Here is an 18,909-nt window from a genome sequence, read left to right as displayed (position 1 = left end):
ATCTGAGGGCCTGAGGGCACTCCCTACTTAGGTGAAAACCTAAGTTAGGTTTTAGTTAGGTCAGAACCAGAGCTTGAGAAGGCTCTCTGCTGCAAAAGCACTTCTGATTATCAGTAAACACGGCACTGCACATGGTGAAGGGGATGGTACATGCTCCTCTCTCACCTGGCCACTCCCTTTGTGAGGCTGGAACTGCGGCACAGACCAGCCCTCAGACACTTCTACAGGGGATGCACTTTTTGAAACCCCTGCTGTTCTTCCTATCTGACTAGCTACAAGCTTTAGAGAGTTGATACAGAGGCTACCTAAGGAAAAATCTAGGCTATAAAGATTGAATTAGCAGCAGAAGACGACAGGAGAGAAAAACAAGAAACAGTATAAGAAAGAAAGAACACAGGAAGGTTAAAAGGAAATGTGAGGAATGAGCTGATTTTTGTTTTATTCCTAAAGCAGATAATGCAGCATATGAGATGTTACTTCTGAAAGAAGACTTGTTAAAAGAATCTAAATGCTTAGCAGGGCTACATGGATGCAGAAATAATAACCAAATGTTAAAAAATAAAATTAGTACCTCCAGCTGTAGGAAGGCTGGGGAAAAAATAAGGATCTACAGGATTGCTGGAATAAGCAAAGTCAGAACGGCTGTGTGTATCAGTGAAGAAATAAGTGAACAAAGGACAGTTGTTTTGTGACAGCTGATCTGCATGTGCTTTGCATCCACTTGGTGCTTGCCTTTGTTTTGTTTTCTGGGCTGACCTTCACCCCCTGCCACACAAAGGATTCAGAGAAAGCCTCCACTCAAAGTCTCAATTAAAAGCCCGAAAGAACAAATGTTATCTTGTGCTGCAGACCCAAGCCCGAGCCCAGGTGCCAATGACCCAGGAAAGGCAGCATCCCCAGCAGAGCACCAAGCACCTGCCAAGGGTACCTACATATTACTACACTGCCTTGAAAGAGCCCTCCTCCCCTCCCAGTGCCTGGAACAGGCAGAATAGCTAAAAAGAAACATTTAGCTTCATATCCAAAAAGCTGCTTCTAAGCTTTTATGATGAAAGATCAAAGCTAGTGGAAGGGTGGGAGCTTACAGGACAGTAAAAAAAGTTGAGAGTAAATTAGTAGTGTGCATGCTAATAAGACACACATACAACATCACTAAGGGAGCATGTTAATGGTTTGGGTAGTTTGAACAGAAACACGTGAAAGCAGTTCAGCATGTCATCACCAATACTGTCTTTAGAAGTGTTCTGCTGCATTCTGAGCAGCTCTTAAAAAAACACATGCACGTGTAGTTTCATAAAAAGATGGTGTAATCCACACGAACTTGAAAATGTGAGGCTACCCAAAGGGTGTCCTGCATGGTCTGCAAAGCCTATGCATAATGCATGAGAATTTTTGCTTTAAACTGTGGTATTTCATTTCTGGTACTGCATTTGACTGAGTTATTCCAACATGGATTTGTTATGCAGTATCCAGTTTGATACAAGCTCGGAACATAATTTGAAGAACACCTGTGTAACGGGGATAAGATGGAAAATGACCTCAGGACTTTGGTCTAAAAGACTAATTTACTGTCAGAACGATCTTGGTGTAACTATACCTACATAAATAGCCATTTATTTTGGAGTAAGAGTATTTTGTTTAACCTGATTTAGTTTGTAAAACTTCCAGAAGTTTTATCAATGGGGTTGGTAGTACATGCACAATCCTGCTAAATTCATCTGCATGACCTGTTGTATCATGCACAAAAAGGTGAAAGTTAAAAATGGAATAAACAATAGTAAAAATAAAATACTAATTTTGTTACAGGCAAGCATATATCTTCCTGTTGTTCAATCATATGATCATGATGCATTCAAAAACTAAATGTTTAAACAAAGGAATTAACTCTCGACTAGTATTTTTTTTCTGGGTTCTGATAGCTTCAGTCTTCAAGAGTACATAACCATTGACATTTAGAGTTGCAAGTACTATTTCTGTAAAATCTTCCTGTTACAGGAAAAGGCAGAGATAGTAAGGGAGGCAAATGTGGCTTCTATTGCCATATGTTGTTTCTAATAGTTGCAGCTTGAGTTTCAAACCTGATGTGGGTTTTCATTTCCCTTTATCTCCATTGAGTGCTGCTGTACTATCAGTACTTCTTAAAATCAAGACTTACTAAGAGTGCCTAATTTTAGGCACTCATTTCTGGAACATGGCACAGAAGCTTACACTCAAATGTAAAAAGAATCCAGGCATGTAAGGTATCTGGAAATACCTGAAAGTCTTGGACACTTCTCCTTCATACTTCAGTTTACAAACAAGAGCCTAAAAGTCTACTTTAGGGCATAGAGGTTTGTATGTGATTTACATGTCTTTTGCCTTGCTCCTGATAAACATTTTTTGATGGAAGTTTTGATGTAATTAGTGTTTCCAAGAAAAGTTTGGGGGTTACAAAATTATATTCTTAAGGTACACAGAGTAAGTAGTTCTTGCTTTAGAGAGTACAGTTCTGGTGTTCTTCATATCTTTGGAGACTGAGGATACAAAAGCTGAGTGCAGCTTCCCAGTGACAGTTTTCTTCCTGATAACATCTTCCAAGGGCAAAAATAACCTCGAAAACATAATCACCGCATATTTTCCCCTCTCACACTGCCTCTGATTGTCTCATTCATCACCTAGGTAGACAGACATTATGCAGTTCTGTTTGCCAGATACTGCTCCTTAGGAAGCACTTGCACAATACCAAAAGGATATAAACTGCCCCCAGGCCTCCAGAGTGGGTCATCTTCAACTATGGCTTCCATCAACAGTGAAGTCACAGTGTTGGCTTTCTGATATCACAGCATTCTCTGTAGCAACAGCCTATGAGGTCACAAATAAAGGATTATCACTTTGTTGCAGGATTAAGGGAACTAAGAAGCTGGTCTGTCAGAAGATGGGTTTTACTCCAAATAATGGGCATTAAGAGAATGCTGAAAATAAATGGGTTGCAAATTGTCTTTGTCTGGCATGTACCCTTTTTTCAATAATACTGTAAAATAAGATATTGCTTTCATTAACAGCTCCTAAGTAATGGAATAAACTGCAGGCTACCTCCTGAGCTATTACATGGGAGATGAATTCTGAAACTTTTATACCTTTGGACTCCTCAGTCATTTGATTTTGCAAGCATAGACATCAGTCAGACCACTCTCCTCAAGGGTCTGCTAGTTAGTTTATTCATAAGTGTTCAAAGCTAGTAATAAGTTTCAGAAAGTGACTAGAAAAAAAATACAAAAGGAAGTCTAGAAATATCTGCTTGGGGAAGGAGGGATAAAAGGAAGGGTGATACCAGGTGACAACAGACACCTACATTATTCACAGAAATCCTATGGCCCATGCATGCCTACAGATGCAGATTTTTCCCATATTTTTGAATTACTCACTTTTCTAGACGCCTGGAAACTCAGGCTGCCTGATGTCTGGAAACTAGCTACTATATGCATACAGTCTAATCTCACATGAGCAGCAGGTCCAATACATCAGGTGTACTATGTATGCATAATTTATCCCTCAGGGACTGTCCCAGATTTTAAGATTAAGATCTAAAAGTCCTAGAACAGACTGGCTCACAATCTTCAGTCTGACCTGTGGTGCAAGCAATTGTACAGTGTGAGAGTATCTTGCAGCTTCAGGAAGAATCTTTACTAAGGCCCTACAGGAGCTGGAGGGGGAGATTCTTCCAGCACTATGAGGTAGGCACTAAGTTCTAGAACTGGAAGAAAACATTGGACAGATTTGCAGTAGCTGATCGAGGCTTTACCTGGAGTCTCACCCATCAGTCTGGAAAATTTATACTTCTATTTTGCAGCAGGACAGCTATTAAAAACGTTGAGAAAAAACAACACAGACGACTGACGAGATGCTTCAGTGTGCTTTAAATAGGCTTTGAAATTTTGCAACCTATTTAAAAGCGTTGTTTCTTTTGCCCTCCAGCACTAGCAATAAAGAACCTCAAAGGAAGTGCTTAGGTAGAGCAGACTTACTCGCTTTGCCACTGAGCTCTGCAGCTTCCTAGGGCTGAGCCGTGCCGTGAGACACGATCCCCGCGCTCAGCCGCACCGAGCGCTGCCAGCGCCGGGGGCGCCGCGGCCGCCTCCGTGCACCGGAACGCTGCAGAGCCGCTGGGCCGCTACCGGCACCGGCACCTGCCAGCGCCCCGCCGCAGCCAGGCCAGGCTAATGCCGAGCACCGGGCAAGGCACCATCCGCGCCTGCCGGGGGAAGCGCTGCCCCGCCGGTACAGCCCGCCCGCCGGTACAGGCGGGAGCGCGGCGCAGCCTCACAGCGCCCCGCGCTGCTGACGAAGCTTTTATCGCGCAGCAAAGCGGGCAACCGAGCCGAATGGGCAAGGACCGCCCATGCCAGCCCGGCGGCTCCCCGGTACCGGGACGCGGCACCTACCGAGCGGTACCTACCGAGCGGCACCTCCGGCAGCGGCCAGGCGCGACTGCCCGCCCTCCGCCGCGGCAACGCGGGGCCCGGCCCCCACAGCTCCCATCCCGAACCCATCCCCGAAAGCTGCCAACGCTTCAGGGCCCCGAAACACGGAGAAAAAGCAATATGCGCCTAGTCGGAAGATAGGACGTTACTCCCACCCTTGCACGACATTTTCAACCAAAAGCCAGCAGAGTGTTCTCCCCTAGCAAAGGCCACCCACGCCCCAGCCATTTTGGATGCATGAGCAACTCCCACAGGACATGCAACCCCCTGCGTGCTGCTGCTGCTGCTTCAGAACGGCCAAAATCCCAGACAGGGAGAACTCGGAAACTAAAATAAAAGAAGGGAGGTTTTCTTTGGCCTGGAGGTCGTGGGGCTTTCTGGTTTTGTTCGAGGTTGTTGATCTTACATGATGGTAAAGCAGATTTCCATCCGATTCATCTACAAGCACTCACAAGAAACCCTGGGGTTGGTAATCTAAAAAAGCAGGACAAAGGGACAAAAACCCCTCTGCCTCCCTGAGGGCAGTGATGTGATGGGATGTGTGCTGCTGATGCCAGAAATAAATCTGAACAGCCACTGCGATTAAACCCACCTCCCACTTCAAAAGTACTTCAAAATACCCATCAAGTATTCTATGCAACTTTCCAATTCAACACGGCTTCAGGACTGATCCAAGGTTTTTGCTGTTTTGTTTTTAGAGTTTAAGGGGGTCAAAGGACCAACAGCAAAATGCTCCTCTCTGGCTGCTATTGAGTAGAATCTGAATCTGAACTTGTGCAAAAATTTCAGCTGATTAGTCACCTATATTTAGAAGTTACTGTCTGAAAGGGCAACCATAATGGAAACGTTTTTGCACAAGAAGTGTAGAAAGACCCACTGCCTCTATTTTTAATGGATGCAGAAGGTTCTATGACCAAAATATGGTTTGTCAAAACAGTGATCAGCACACATGCTGAAAACCACAGCTATAGAGCAAATCGAAAGCTAAATCAAACCACATTGTCCATCTCTCTTGCTTCATCAAAAGCAAGCAGGAGAATAAGTTCATGAAGGCAAATCACAGGGTAACAATAGGTGCCTGCTGTGGATCCTGAGCATGAATTTGAACTTTCTCTGAACCTGGGCTGAGGGCTTTCTTCACAAGAGTAAATGCACATCTTGGTTTTTAGGGCTGGTATATCTTATGGTCCTCAGGCATCAGCAACATGCACAGCCTAACCACACCTAGCTGATGGATATTTACAGGAAAGCTAAAGCAGCAGTCACAGTAATTCGGTGTTTGGGACACAGCTGGGCAAACACTGGTAAGACACAAGAGGTGTCTGCAGCGTGCTGTGGTCAAGAATCAGCACCATGACCTCATCTGCCTCCAGCACTCGCACAGAGGGACCAGAGATCAGATTGGCAGCCTATTAACCACTCATTCAGCTTGAATTTCAATATTCCTCTTTTTATAAGCTCATCCATTGTTTTAATTACTTAAGGAAGATGTCCAATTTGTGCTTTAGTGCACACACTAAAGCACAAATGCTTTAATTCCAAACTTTGACATACAAACTATTACTGGAGATGAGGTGAACTAAACAGAAACTTTCCACTTGAACAATGGATGAAAGAGATCAAGAAGGTAACTCAGCAGAGTAATATCAATTTTGAAAGGCAATTCCCAACCCCTCCAAGCAAGACTGAGAACTACTGGATGGAAGCATAAGTGCTAGGATCTCCCACACCCTGCAACTACACACTGGAAATGGCAACTACACACTGGAAATGCACACACAATACCCACAGGACCACTGGCACTGCCCTTTCATAATAAATGAAGAGCTGAGTGGAAAAAACCAACCAACCAACCCCTCTATAAATCAAATTTCCCCATGCCAGGCAGTATAAAAAAGCAAGAGCAGGTGATTCCTATGATCATGCAACCTCTGGCATACAGGAAATCCCAGGTCAAGACTCAGCACAGAAGCTACAAGTGAAGACAGTGCAAAGTTGCTTTAAGGAGCCATATGACCATACTGTGCTGAAACATTTTCTAGCCTGTACATCAATTTCACATAGTATTGCTTTGGCTTTTCTATTTGCCAATAATCTCCAAGACCTTTACATGCTGGCAATTGTATTTCCTTCATTAATGCCACTGACATCCACTGCTTTCTCTACAAGTCAAATATGAGGAAATGGTTCTTTGGTGGATGACAACAGCTCTGTCTGGCATTGTACAAGATCTGGATGACTGGTACTGCCTGAAGGACTTTTCAACCGAGCTCAGACAGAGCCAACGTATTTCAGATACAATGGTTATCTGTGAGGCCATGGAAGCAGTAAGATCACTTTCTCCTTGCAAGCTTCAGCTTAACATACTCATCAATTACTGTTATTTTAAAATTTCTTTTGGAAAAAGAAAAAAAAAATGCTCAAAATTATTTTATCAGTTTTGGTGTTTGACCTTGGGACCAACCATCTACCTTCAGTTATTAAACATTTATGATTCCCTTTTCCCTCAAATACAGGAGGAAAAATGTGGCAATCAACTAGGGAGGACAAGCTGACTGACAGCAGCTTACAGCTAAACTAGCAACTGCTCAACCAAATTGTACCATCCACAGAAGATATGCCATGAATATTAGCTTGAGGATGATAAGCCTATAATTAATAGCCATAATTTTTATTGGCACATCTTGTTTGTATTTCAAGAAAATAACAAAATAATCTGATGGTCACATATTTCTGCAGTATCTGAAAGCAAAGAATCCCTTAGCTTTCTCCACATAGTTTCTGTTAACTGAAAACCTGGAATTATCTAATTACTATCTCCATATATAGGATTTTCCCAGATACTAAAATTCTGAAGCTGTAAGCTTACAAGTGTTTTTGCTCTTTTCTCCTTCACTGCTAAATAGGAAAGATTATGGCAAAGATTAACTAGACTAGGCACTCAATTTGTTCCAACTTCTTACCCCTCTCAGATGCTGGTTTAAAAATGTCAACCTGAACTGAACCAATGATCATCAAGTAAATTAGTTACAGCATGAACCAAATTTGAGACCCCACACTTACCAGTAAGGACTCCAGGAGTTTCTCAAACAGCAGACCTGGATTCTTCCAACCACCAGGAAAAGCTCCAGGACAGATCTAGCACACTCTACACTACTAACTCCTGCAGGCTACTTTAGTTCCTAAACAGCACCAGGAAAACAGCTTTGATTCAAAAGCAAGGGATGGTCAAGATGTTGGAAAGCTACTCAAGACATCTGTGCAGCATTCAGTGCTGTGAGTGGAATTAACAGAAATGTATCTGCATCAGTTTTTGTAGTCTGTGTTGAACACTGTGGTTCAGCAGTTACTTGGCTCACATTAACAGAGCTGACCAGGTCAGAGAGAGCTCTGGCCTGCCTATACAGCTCCTATTACATGCCATATCCTAGATATATGTTTGCCCTCCTTAAACTTCATTTATTTTGAAATTTTAAGTGTCTATAAAACCTTATTGAATAGTTTATGCAAAATGGTATCTCCCATGCCAGAAATCTTTCATTTATAAGAGAGTAATAGGGTTAAACAGGAAATAAAAAGACCAAACATACCCATCCTTGAAACACTCACATCAATGTATGACGGAAATTATGTACTTGTCTGTGCTAAAACCTGACAAGAAAATCTGGAAAATAATGTTGGATATCATAATCACTACTTCAGATGGCCTGAGGAATCCATCACCATGCTGGTGGTATTCTGTGGTACTTCTTCTTTGTCCACAGGAAATTGAAAGCCCTTGCACAGACAAGTCATCATTTGTCAAGGCATTTATCATAGATGCCCAACTGCACAACAGAGCTACCCAACCTAAAGGCTATCTATCCATTGCTGTCCTCATCCAGGCCAGGACAGCCCCCATTTATGCTTGATTTGCTCTCATGAGTTAGTTTGGGGAGCTAACCTAGCAGAAGGCTAGTCCTGCCAAAAAAAAAAACAAAAAAAAACCAAAAAAAACCAAAAAAGAAAGAAACAAACAAAAAACCCCATTGTATGCCAAACTCCAACTGGGTGCCCTGTCTGTTAAGACAGAGGAGATCCCGTCTCAGGGCAAAGTAGGAGGCAGCCTGCACAGGCAGTAGAGCCTCCTGCTCTCAGAGCTGGCAGTTATGGGTAAGAACTGCTCAGTTATCACAAAATTGCACAGTAATATGGCCACTCATCACTAAAATGACTGACACAGTCACCATCCTGACAGCAGGTCCATGTGACAGCTGGAATTTTCAAAGGGCTTTAAAAAGGCTTACAAAATTCCATTCATTTTCATGGCATCCGGGTTCAGGTCTATCAGCACTGGTTTCAACTACAAAGAGCAAGTTTTGCAAAAGCAAGCTTTGTTTGTCATATCCAGCAGACCATCAAGATTTAAAGTATGGACATGCAGCTGGAATAAACAAGGAAATAAGTAGCAAGCACACTTTCCAAGAATATGTTTAAAAATAGTGCTGTTCTTACAGAAACAGCATGTACCCATTTTCATCAGTAGTTCCAAAGATCTGGTAAAAACCATCACTTGCAATAACTGAGCTTCCCAAGGAATATGGTCTATTAGACATCAGATTTTGACCATTCTAGTGGAATATAACATGCAGAATACAGGAAGGATCCTGCATTTCTCCATCCACTGCTGCAATATCTTCCCAAAACACAGATGACATAGTCACAAAGAATGGCAGACATCCTACTGTGTAGAATACAATTCCACTGATATTAAATTGTATTAGAAAACCATACTTTTTTACATATTAATTTTAGAAAGAGGGAGAAATATTTTGACAAATGTCAGAACTTCCTGTTACGGCATTCCTGCAAGAAATGTTTCTTTCTCTCCCTTTAAATTAGTTTGTTCTAAAAGACTGCATTAGGTAGAGCAATATTTAAAACATTTAAACAGTCAAATTTGAAACAAACCAGTCTGATCCTGCTGGAATTAAGTGTTCTATGTGATCTAAAAATACTGGGGTTTGGATTTTCTTACACATGAAATCTGTCTACTTTGGAGCTCTGTTTCAAATCAGAAAACAATTTCCTTAGAATCCCAAAACCTCCACAAAACAGAGCCTCTGTCTACTAGTCAACAGTATGCAAGCTTCAAATTTTACAAAACAAGTTTCAACATATGTCCTTACAAGAACATCCAGTATCATGTATTTCCTCATGTGAAACTTGAGAATCTTAACACATTCGTTTAAAATGAAAACTTTCATTTAGTCTGAGCTGGATTGAAGCGTTTTTGCCTTGTTCTGTATCTCAATCTGTGTGAGATTAATTTATCTTGTGAACACAAGTCTTGATTGACTCGCATGTGTTTATAAATATGTATGTACAATTCAGAGTAGGAAAGCAGGAACAGCATTACATCAGCCTCAACACCTGCACCATGTTGACTGAAGCAGAGAAGACTGTCTATTGTTTCTCCTCCTTATTAATGTCTGCCTTCCCAGCCTTGCAAATGCCTTACTGCTCTGCCAGTAACATAAATCATGCTGACTCTCTCTAACTTGCAATTTCCACTGTGACTGGAGAGGCAGGTCTTGAAAGAAAAAAAAAAATAAACAAAACCCCAACAATAATCTGTGAAAATATCTAACAAATATTCTAATGATTTTTATAATGACATTTGCCCCAAGTGCCCATTTGTGTGGAAAATGTTTAAATTGCTTCATTTAAAAAAAGTCTACAGTCCTAAGGGAGCTTTTAGAATTATATACAAAACATTTTCATACAGATGGAGGGCATTAAGTACTTCATGCATGCAAGAAGGAGAAAAAAAAGCTTGAAGAAATGTTACAAGAAGAAAGCAGAATATTTTAAGTCTGAGACAGAGATCTTGTTCATCACACTCACACAGAAAACAAGCTGAAAAGAAACCAAAAGGAAACAGCTGACATACTATGGAACAGATTCTCTCCAAAAACTTACTCAGCATCTAATGTGACCGTCTAAACAATCCTTCTTCTCAGTTAAAATGTAAACCTTAAAAAATACCTAATTTTACACCACAGAAGTTTGCTACTCTTTAAGCTGAGCTATGCATTTAGGCAGAACAAATGGTAAGGATCCAAGTCAGCCAGCACTGGGGGAGACACTCACCATGCGTCACCCAGAAAACAGCAGCTTCAGCAAACAGCAAATCCAGACTGGAGCTGAGACCATGACAGCAGTGAGTGATGGCAGAGTCTTTTAAGAGGAACAGTGGGGACAAAATTTGGTTTTAAAATTGATCACTTATGGAAAGGTTTAACGGTCACCTGCAGCAGTTGCAAGAGGTGGGACTCAAAGACCCCAAGTGCATCTATCTTCAGAATCAGGCCCCTACCAGAAGGCAGCTATGGGAAGGATGCTAGTTGGAAAAGCATCTGAATACCTGGAAAACAGGCTACAAAGGAGCAAGCATTAAGACAAACCCCTGCAGGGCAGCAGGACTGCTTTGAAAATATTTTTTTGGAATTTCCATCTTGATTCTGAAGTGATAACATCATGCCACAAGCAAAGGAACCAGAATGGCAATGTTGTCTAGAGCATGATTTCATCCTCCCCACCTTTCAAGTTGCTTATTGGCTCAGAAGGACACTGACAAGCTTAGCAGCACAGGCTTGCTGCTGGAAGAATGTGAAGCTAGCAGGGTTTTTCAGGTCAGGCTGGAGCTAGTACAATGCTGCAGATTAAGCAACTTCCGTGAATGAGGTGGGAGTCTCGGGAGCAGACAATTTGCTCCTGGGAAGAAGATTTGGGGCACCTAACCAAGCATTTAGGTAGGAAGGGACTGCCAGCTCTCAGTTTGTTCCTACTTTGATGCTCAAGGGATCTGAAAGAGTAACCTTTCTGGAAGTGAACAAATCATACTAAGCAAAGCATTCTGTATTGCCCATTTCTAAAGTATACAAAAATACCCTGGAAAAACAAGTTTTGGTTGCATGGCAAAAGTTCCCAAACTGTTTTAAAGATCTGCTGTGGTTTTGTCTTAAAGCTCATCAATGCTCAAAGCCCATGAAAAGCTGTCATTTTCTCACTGCTTGAGAGCATACCAAATAGCAATTATACACAAGCATTGTGAAAAGAAGATCCAACTGGTGGACAGGTTCTTGAAACCTGAACACAACATTCAGACATTTTTCTGTAATTTCTGTGATCCTATGCCTGAGGTCTGCTGTCAACAGTAGATTATCCAGAAGTCTTTCTATTGCCTCTTATTGGAGCCCAGATCCTTAATAGCATCATTTAATATTCATTATCTATTACCAATATGTAAAAGAGACAAGTCCTGTGACATAATTCCTGCCTGTCACAAAGTGAAGCACCTAACACCAGCTGTTTTAAATGTCAATTTAATGATAAATAGTGTCTCACAAAACAAGGCAGACATACCACTGGAAATGTCCCCATGTTCCAAATGCCTCTCTTGTATTGGATGCATCATTCTCGTAACCTTGCAACAGTCAGGGCTATTCATTAACCAGCTATTAGCTGAAAAAAATAAAATGTCCATTAAAAAGCAGCACCAACTTTCTGAAAGTGCAGTAAACTGAGACACAGGTAAACTTTCAGAAGCAGAAAAGGATTTAGGCTAGCAACTTCATCCTGAACCTCTGCTTTATCTAACAGGAATTTGTACTTTTGTAGAAAGTTGCCACAATAATCCAGGTAAATTCTGAGCACGTGAAAAGGAAAAAAAAGAGGAAAAAAAATTATGATCCTTCAGGAATACCCCAGATGCTGCCATGCAACCTCTTCAGAAAGAGAATTCCTTATATTAGGAGTTGATTTTGTACCACCTGCTATTATAAACTCAAAGGATGCACACAATAATATATGGGTGAAAGTGATTTAAAATGTGTTTCTAATAATGCCTGAATAAAGATCTGCTTCTGGAATTATTCACACAAACTATTTCCGTTTCTTAAAGCCATTATCCCTATTCTTTGACTAACCCCCTCTGCACCTCTTTCAAAAGAAGAAAAAAAACAAAACAAAAAAAAAAAACAAAGCAAAACCCAACAAAACCAAAAAAAACAGAAAACAATTTAAATGTTTTGATGTGACAAATGCCAGACTCCAAAGCTCATAAATGTGCTCGAACAATGCATTTGAAACTCTCATCCCAGCATCTTGCATCTTCAAATAATCTCCTGAGCTCATTCAAAATGCAAGCACTTTAAATGTACAAACATGGAAAGAACCTTCCAGCTCTTGTAAAGAAGATAATGAATCACAAAGTTAACTTTTTACTTTCAAGATGACTCTCAATCATTGCTTCCGTGAGTTCACTTTCAGCCTCACCCTGTGCTGATCCTGGCATGTTCTGCTCCAGAACACACAGAGAGATCAGAAAAGCTCTGCTTAAGATTCAGAAAGAAGATAAAAAGTACAGGTAACTAGAAGTGTGCTCTATCCTGCCTGAAAGGATGAGGGGAGGGCTGATAGTGATGGGGGACAGCAAAAGAGCACACAAGAGCACACATGATATAATAAAGGGAAACGCTCTTCCAGAATGAGATGGAAAATGAAGGAAGCAGGGGTAGAGGGGGAGCAGGAAGGGATCTCAACAGTTATGAAGAAAAAATAGAGACAGTTTTTAAACTCATGAGAGAAAAAACATCTACAGCTTTACGGAAATGGATGTAATTTTTAAAATTTAAGCTGAAAGGCAAAAAAACAAAAGATTTAAAGTAAAAGGTGAGAGAGAGACCTATCCTGAGCAGGTTTCCAGTAGATGCTGACACCATGCATTATGAAGCCCTGAATTTTTAAGGGGAAGGTGTCTGGAAAATGATTTTCCTTCACAGCAAACCGAATCTATGATCAGCGCAGACCTACAAGCAAACAAGCATCAGCACCCTTGGCTACCCAGACCAAAGAGACAGAACTAACAAGCTCTTCAGCTGGCTATGGGAATGAAGGGATGGCCCTCTGTGGATGGCCATGTGAACCACTGCTAAACAGGCATCCTGAACACATTTTCCAAGCATGTTTGGATACAGGCCTCTGCTGCTGGCCTGGATAATGGCAGGACTGGAAGCAGAGTGGAATCTACAGCCTCCAAATGCTGCTCAGCACTGCTAATCACAGGATAACCTGATAGTGTGGAGAGGAAGAATTTCTGCTCAGTTTACAGCAGAAGTCAGAATTCCTCCCAGGCAGCAGCACCTTCACTTCATTCCCACAACCCACTACCCAAAGCTGATTCTCAAAAACTTTTTTGGAGATTGGAGGTTTGGTCATTTTCAGGTTTTTGTTTGTTGGTTTGGAGGGGGTGGGTGAGGTTTGGGGGCTGTAGGATTGTTTTGAGGGGTTTTTTATATTTTATTTTTCTTTCTTGGTCAACTATCAGGGTGTAATTAAGGTTCAAAGTCAAGAATAAAAGGGAACCAGCTCTGTGTCAGCAGTCAGCTCAACATGCTGTTAATATCTACCCATAATCTCTCCCAGTCTAGGCGTGTAATCTACCTGAGAGGTAACTTAATTTTCCAGTGGTTGCCTCCATGGGTTACCAATCTCTATTGCTTGTTATACATTTAGTTACACAGGCATAACGTCTCCTGAGAATACACAACCTGGTATTACACTTCCATGAACCCCATTCTCTTCACAGTAGAGTTTGTACCTCCACACAAGGAATATAAGCTTAGTTAGAAATGAGAAGCCCTATTTCTCCATGCACTAGGACATCCCTTACTTTACATATTTAAAGAATAATACAACTGAGTACAAGCAGCTAGAATTAACCTTAAAAGGTTTTGGGGTTTTTTTTCCCTTCCAGTGTTTTAACTTGTTAACAAATCAAGCTAGTTTCACAGTCTCTAGGTGTCAGTTCTCAGGAAAAAAAAGATTAGCAAGTTTAGTCATAGCTTTTAACAGGTTCTCAAAGTTCCATAATACCTCATAAAACAAGTATCACTTACATCCCCACCACCCAGCAGAGTGATGCATACTGAACACGTGCCACAACAGCAAATGCACACCATTTCCCTTACAGCACCGTTCAGTCAAGTCAAACTGACACGTGAGAATATGGTACCCCACATTTCCATTTTTTCCCTTTTCCCTTCCTTAGTGATGACAGGTATCAGGTCTGTAAACCAGCTTTGTCTTGACCAACCCTCAGGCAAACATTACCGAGTCTCTCCTTGCAGACCATGAGGGACTTCACCTGGCACTGTGGTAGGACCCTTCTGGCCCTGCTGGTAGCCACAAAGACTGGGAGGCAGACAGGCAATGCCCATTGCTCTCCCAACATCTTGGGTAAACAGGGATTAACATCAAATCAATAGAAAGAGATGACCTAAATGATAAACAACATCCTACATCCTCACTGCTGACAGGACTATTCATTTCAGAGTGGACAGGCTCTATTGTACCAACAGTTTTCTCCATTTATATACACACACTCCCTAACACACACATGCACACACACACAGGTTCCTATTATCAAACAATGGTTGAATGATCAAAGTTTAAGAATTACTCCTATCTCTTTTTGCCTTCTTGATAGTTTTGAAACAAAAATCAATTCAATGAATGTATCATTTATAGAAATTGTTTTTAACTCAGCTGTTACACACAGCGATTAGGAAGGTAATGGCTATGCTGCAAAAAGAGGGAATAAGAGCTCCCAGGCTCCCAAAGGATGATTTCTTCCACACTACCCAAATTTCAAAGTGAGGTTTCTCTTGCACACAATAGTTAATAATCTGGATTCTTCTTTGCTGCACTATTATTTCACTGACAGAATTTAATGGCAGTATAAAATGCAGGAGAATATTTTATTCTGCATATATTTTGCTCCTCCATCTCTTTTGCATCTTATTTCTCTTTCAGTACATAGAGTTTAAGACTTTGCAGCATTTACAATCCCTTATTTTATGTGCCCAGCACAACAGGTATCCAAGTGCAATAAAAAATAAATAAGTACAACAGGAATAGAAGGGCATTTTCTCCTCAGCAACACATCAGGCACCTGAATTCAGGTGAAGTCTCTGTACTTGTAGAGTCAAGACTTGAATTGCTGGTCATGGACAGGTTTCTGACAGTATGGAGAGCAGTGCTGTGTTGGGAGGAAGAGCCAAGTCCAAGACTTACCCAGCAGAGGTCAGGCTAAACCAAAACTTCAATGTCATTATGGGTCCTAAGAAATTGTCTCTTGGTCCTTCCCACTGTTTCCCCTCAGAATCAAACTACAATTATTTTTACAAGTATTTTTAGATACCTAAGAATTACTCTGAAAATCAATTTAAAACAGCAAAGACTTAAGTTTGTTGGACAAAATACCCTTGAAAAAGACTAAGACAAAAGCATCTGACACCAAGCAGTTGAAGAACTAGAATATAATTGTTGGGCAAAACTGTATTACTTAAATGAAATAAGAATGAAAATCCACTGTAGCAACATAAACAAAACATTGTGCATGCTCTCCAAGAGTATTTGAAGCAAATTTTGTGCTGATACATAAGGCATAGTAAATGCTTCTAAAAACATATATTGATATAAGTATTTGTAATGACAAGGGGAATTACGAAGGGTCTCAAGAGTTTGGGAGTCATCTGTCCACAAAATGAGAACGAAAGCATCATGCATGTGATTTAGCATTTAGCACAAAAAGCAGAAGACAGAAAACACTTAAAACAAGACTCATGGAGATAGAATAAAGTAAGCCTGCATAATGTGCTCATATGCATGACAAAGAATCTACATAGGCCCCCACAGCTTTCAAATAAAAATGTGAAAATACTATAAAAACCCAACAAAGGAGATGCAGTGTTCAGTATCCCAGTAAGTTGCATTGAAACAAACTAAATAGTAGAGAATGTACAAAAACTGCACAGAAAAGAGAAAAAGTGCAGCATCAAACATGTCTGTGTACTTGTGATATGTACACATACACGCAAACATGCATTGCTTGTTAACTTTTCTTCTGCAGTCAACATAAGTGTTGGGGGGGAGGTCTGAAGCATGTGAATAAGATTTTAGCACAGGTAAGATGTTCAGTAATATTTCTTATGACAGTTAACACTAGAACATTGCAGACAATGCTAATTACACCCTGAATATTGTTTGAATCAAGGGGTTTGACAAATCATCCAAGACTGAGTATGGCAAGCAGCAACACTGCATTTCACAGGGGAAGACATCAGAGCTGTTACTCAGTCATTATCTTAAGGAAGCAAAGCGCCCTATGTTTGACCTAAGCAGTTGGTAGGCAGTGAGCTGTTTGTGGTTAAAATGCCTAAGTTTACAATCCAAGGCAATGGATTTTACAGTCTTTCTTTTTGCAGCACAGATACCCACACTCTAGGTTTGCTCTAGTCTCCTTTTGTTGCTGCTTACCAGAGATTGGTGGAGGCAACTTTGGATCGCTTCTGGGCCCTTCCCTTTGCCCTGCTCTGTGGTCTCAGAAAGGTTTGATCTCAACCATCTCCCTGAAGTTGCATGCAGAAGTCTTATCCCAGAACACACCTTTTTGTTTTCCTAATAGTCACCCAACTCAGAGCTTGTGCACTGTCCTCTAAAGGCATGCCTAAAACTGCTTTATGGTCTCTGTGCTGAGGACAGTTTATTTTCAAGCAGATCACAGGCTTTGAGACACACCTCTATCCCTCTTGTTCCACATTAAGTGGACACAAGCAGTTCAAAGGTTTTCAATGACAATATTTAGAGCAAAACTAGAATTGGCTTGCAGCCTACCTGTATTGAAGGGCTTTTCTGAAGGGCTGCTTTCAAGTCTTGGCTGCACAGAAAGTTTAAAAGAAAATGTCCCATCTCAAGGGAAATACCAAGTTCCTAAATCACTGCTCTATTTTTGTAGGACACAGAGTTTTATCCACATAACACATGCACAAAGCTTTCAGCTCTGATTAATAAAGAAAATATGGTCACATAAAAGGTACTGCAGGGATGCCAGACACTGCTCTTTTCTAAGCAGGATCCACATTAAACATGACTTCTTTAGCATGCAACTTCTGCAAGGACTTGAAAGACTACACCTAATATCCTAAAGAGTGTTATATTCATTAATTCAACGACAGTTTCAACTGAGGATGAAATTAAATACAAATGACTACTAAATACTACCATTACTCTTTAAATATCTCTTCTGCAAAGCCAGAATCAATTACAGTGATTGCAAAAGCTGGAACAGCCTCCCTCATTACCTGAAAACTACTCAAACTTGGGATGAAGTCAAAAGAGAGACACAATTCATGTCATGACAGCAATACAGACAACACCAGTGCTCCTCCAGACATGGCCCATGCATCTGTGCATCCTGCAGACAATTTTTCTTCTATCTGCTATGCCAGCCACCCTTGTTCCATCTTGCAGCTAGTGATTAATTACACTTCAGTGCAGCAATTCATCCAAGCCAGACCTCTGAAACAAGAAAGACACTGTGGGAATCTTCTGCACTTTTTAAGCACTTTCCTCCACTGGTCAAACTGAAAGTAATAAAGCCACATGGTATCAGAAAGTAGTATTCCTTTATTTTTGACTGCCTTGTGGTACAGAGAACAAACCCCAACCTGTTATGCATCTTCATATTAAGTATTTAGCTGTCATTTATCACATCAATGTTCAGTGAAAGTTTCTCTGAGAGAAGGGAAACACTTTTCAAATCCAAACCTATAACACACATGTTGTACCATGTGTGTTATAGGTCTGGATTTGAAAAGTGTTTCCTTCCATCAAAGAAGCAACATTGTTCTGCAGCAATGTGTGCTGATATCCCAGCTTAGTACTCACTGCACTTTGCCAGCCATGGAAATGTCTAATTGCATTCTGCTTTTCCAGTCCAGAACTCCTTGTACTGCTGCTATCACCACTTTGTTGTGTTCCTCCACGCTCGTTTTGACAGCTCTTGTTAAAGACTAGCCAAAATGTAAGCCTGGTTTAGACAGGCAAATCACCTCACTCATACAAAGGCAATCTTCAAGCCTGCCTCAGTAAATTAAACTTACAGTTATAAGAAAATAATGAGAAGCATTCCCATGGGCTCATCTGAAATGTGGTGCTAGCTATGAGATGCAGCCCTGAATAATTCCAGCACAAGTCCACCTTCAGAGACAAAATACACAGGATTTGAGAACAGGGTGGCGTTTTCCCCTTCTGCTTTGTTTATTCTTTCCAATGTAACTACATACTGTCTTGGGCCAAGAAACATCAACAAGTCCCGAAACTGCATGAAAAATGCAAACAAAGACACAGAAGTGTTATGCAATCAATAAAATCATTATTTTTGCAACTAAAGCTATAAATGGCTAGGTTTAACAAAATACTCTTCTAGGCAAGATCATTAATGACAAAATGAGTAGTCCTTGAATTAACTTTACTTTAGCATGGGCTTTGCATGTAGTACTTTAGCAATGTGATTTGCATGTAATGCTCCCCAAATAAATTAATAGAATTTACTTTGATTTAA

General features: G+C 40.9%; 1 protein-coding gene across 5 annotated transcripts in view; it reads right to left on the bottom strand.

The window, feature by feature from the left end:
• The window catches only part of STOX2 (storkhead box 2), a 143,925-nt gene that overhangs the window by 33,634 nt on the left and 91,382 nt on the right, over nucleotides 1-18,909 (bottom strand). For 2 of the 5 annotated variants that reach the window (XM_036381832.2, XM_036381829.2), the window contains exon 2: nucleotides 11,868-11,966. The exons of the other annotated variants lie outside the window; for them this stretch is intronic. In XM_036381832.2, coding sequence (XP_036237725.1) covers nucleotides 11,868-11,952 — 85 coding nt within the window. In that variant the 5' untranslated portion in view covers nucleotides 11,953-11,966. The remainder of the gene's footprint in view (nucleotides 1-11,867; nucleotides 11,967-18,909) is intronic. 5 annotated transcript variants of the gene reach the window in all.

The sequence above is a fragment of the Molothrus ater genome, chromosome 4 (genome assembly GCF_012460135.2).
Source record: "Molothrus ater isolate BHLD 08-10-18 breed brown headed cowbird chromosome 4, BPBGC_Mater_1.1, whole genome shotgun sequence".
NCBI lineage: Eukaryota > Metazoa > Chordata > Aves > Passeriformes > Icteridae > Molothrus > Molothrus ater.
The sequence above is the reverse complement of the archived record's forward strand: the minus strand, read 5'-3'. Positions and strand labels throughout refer to the sequence as shown.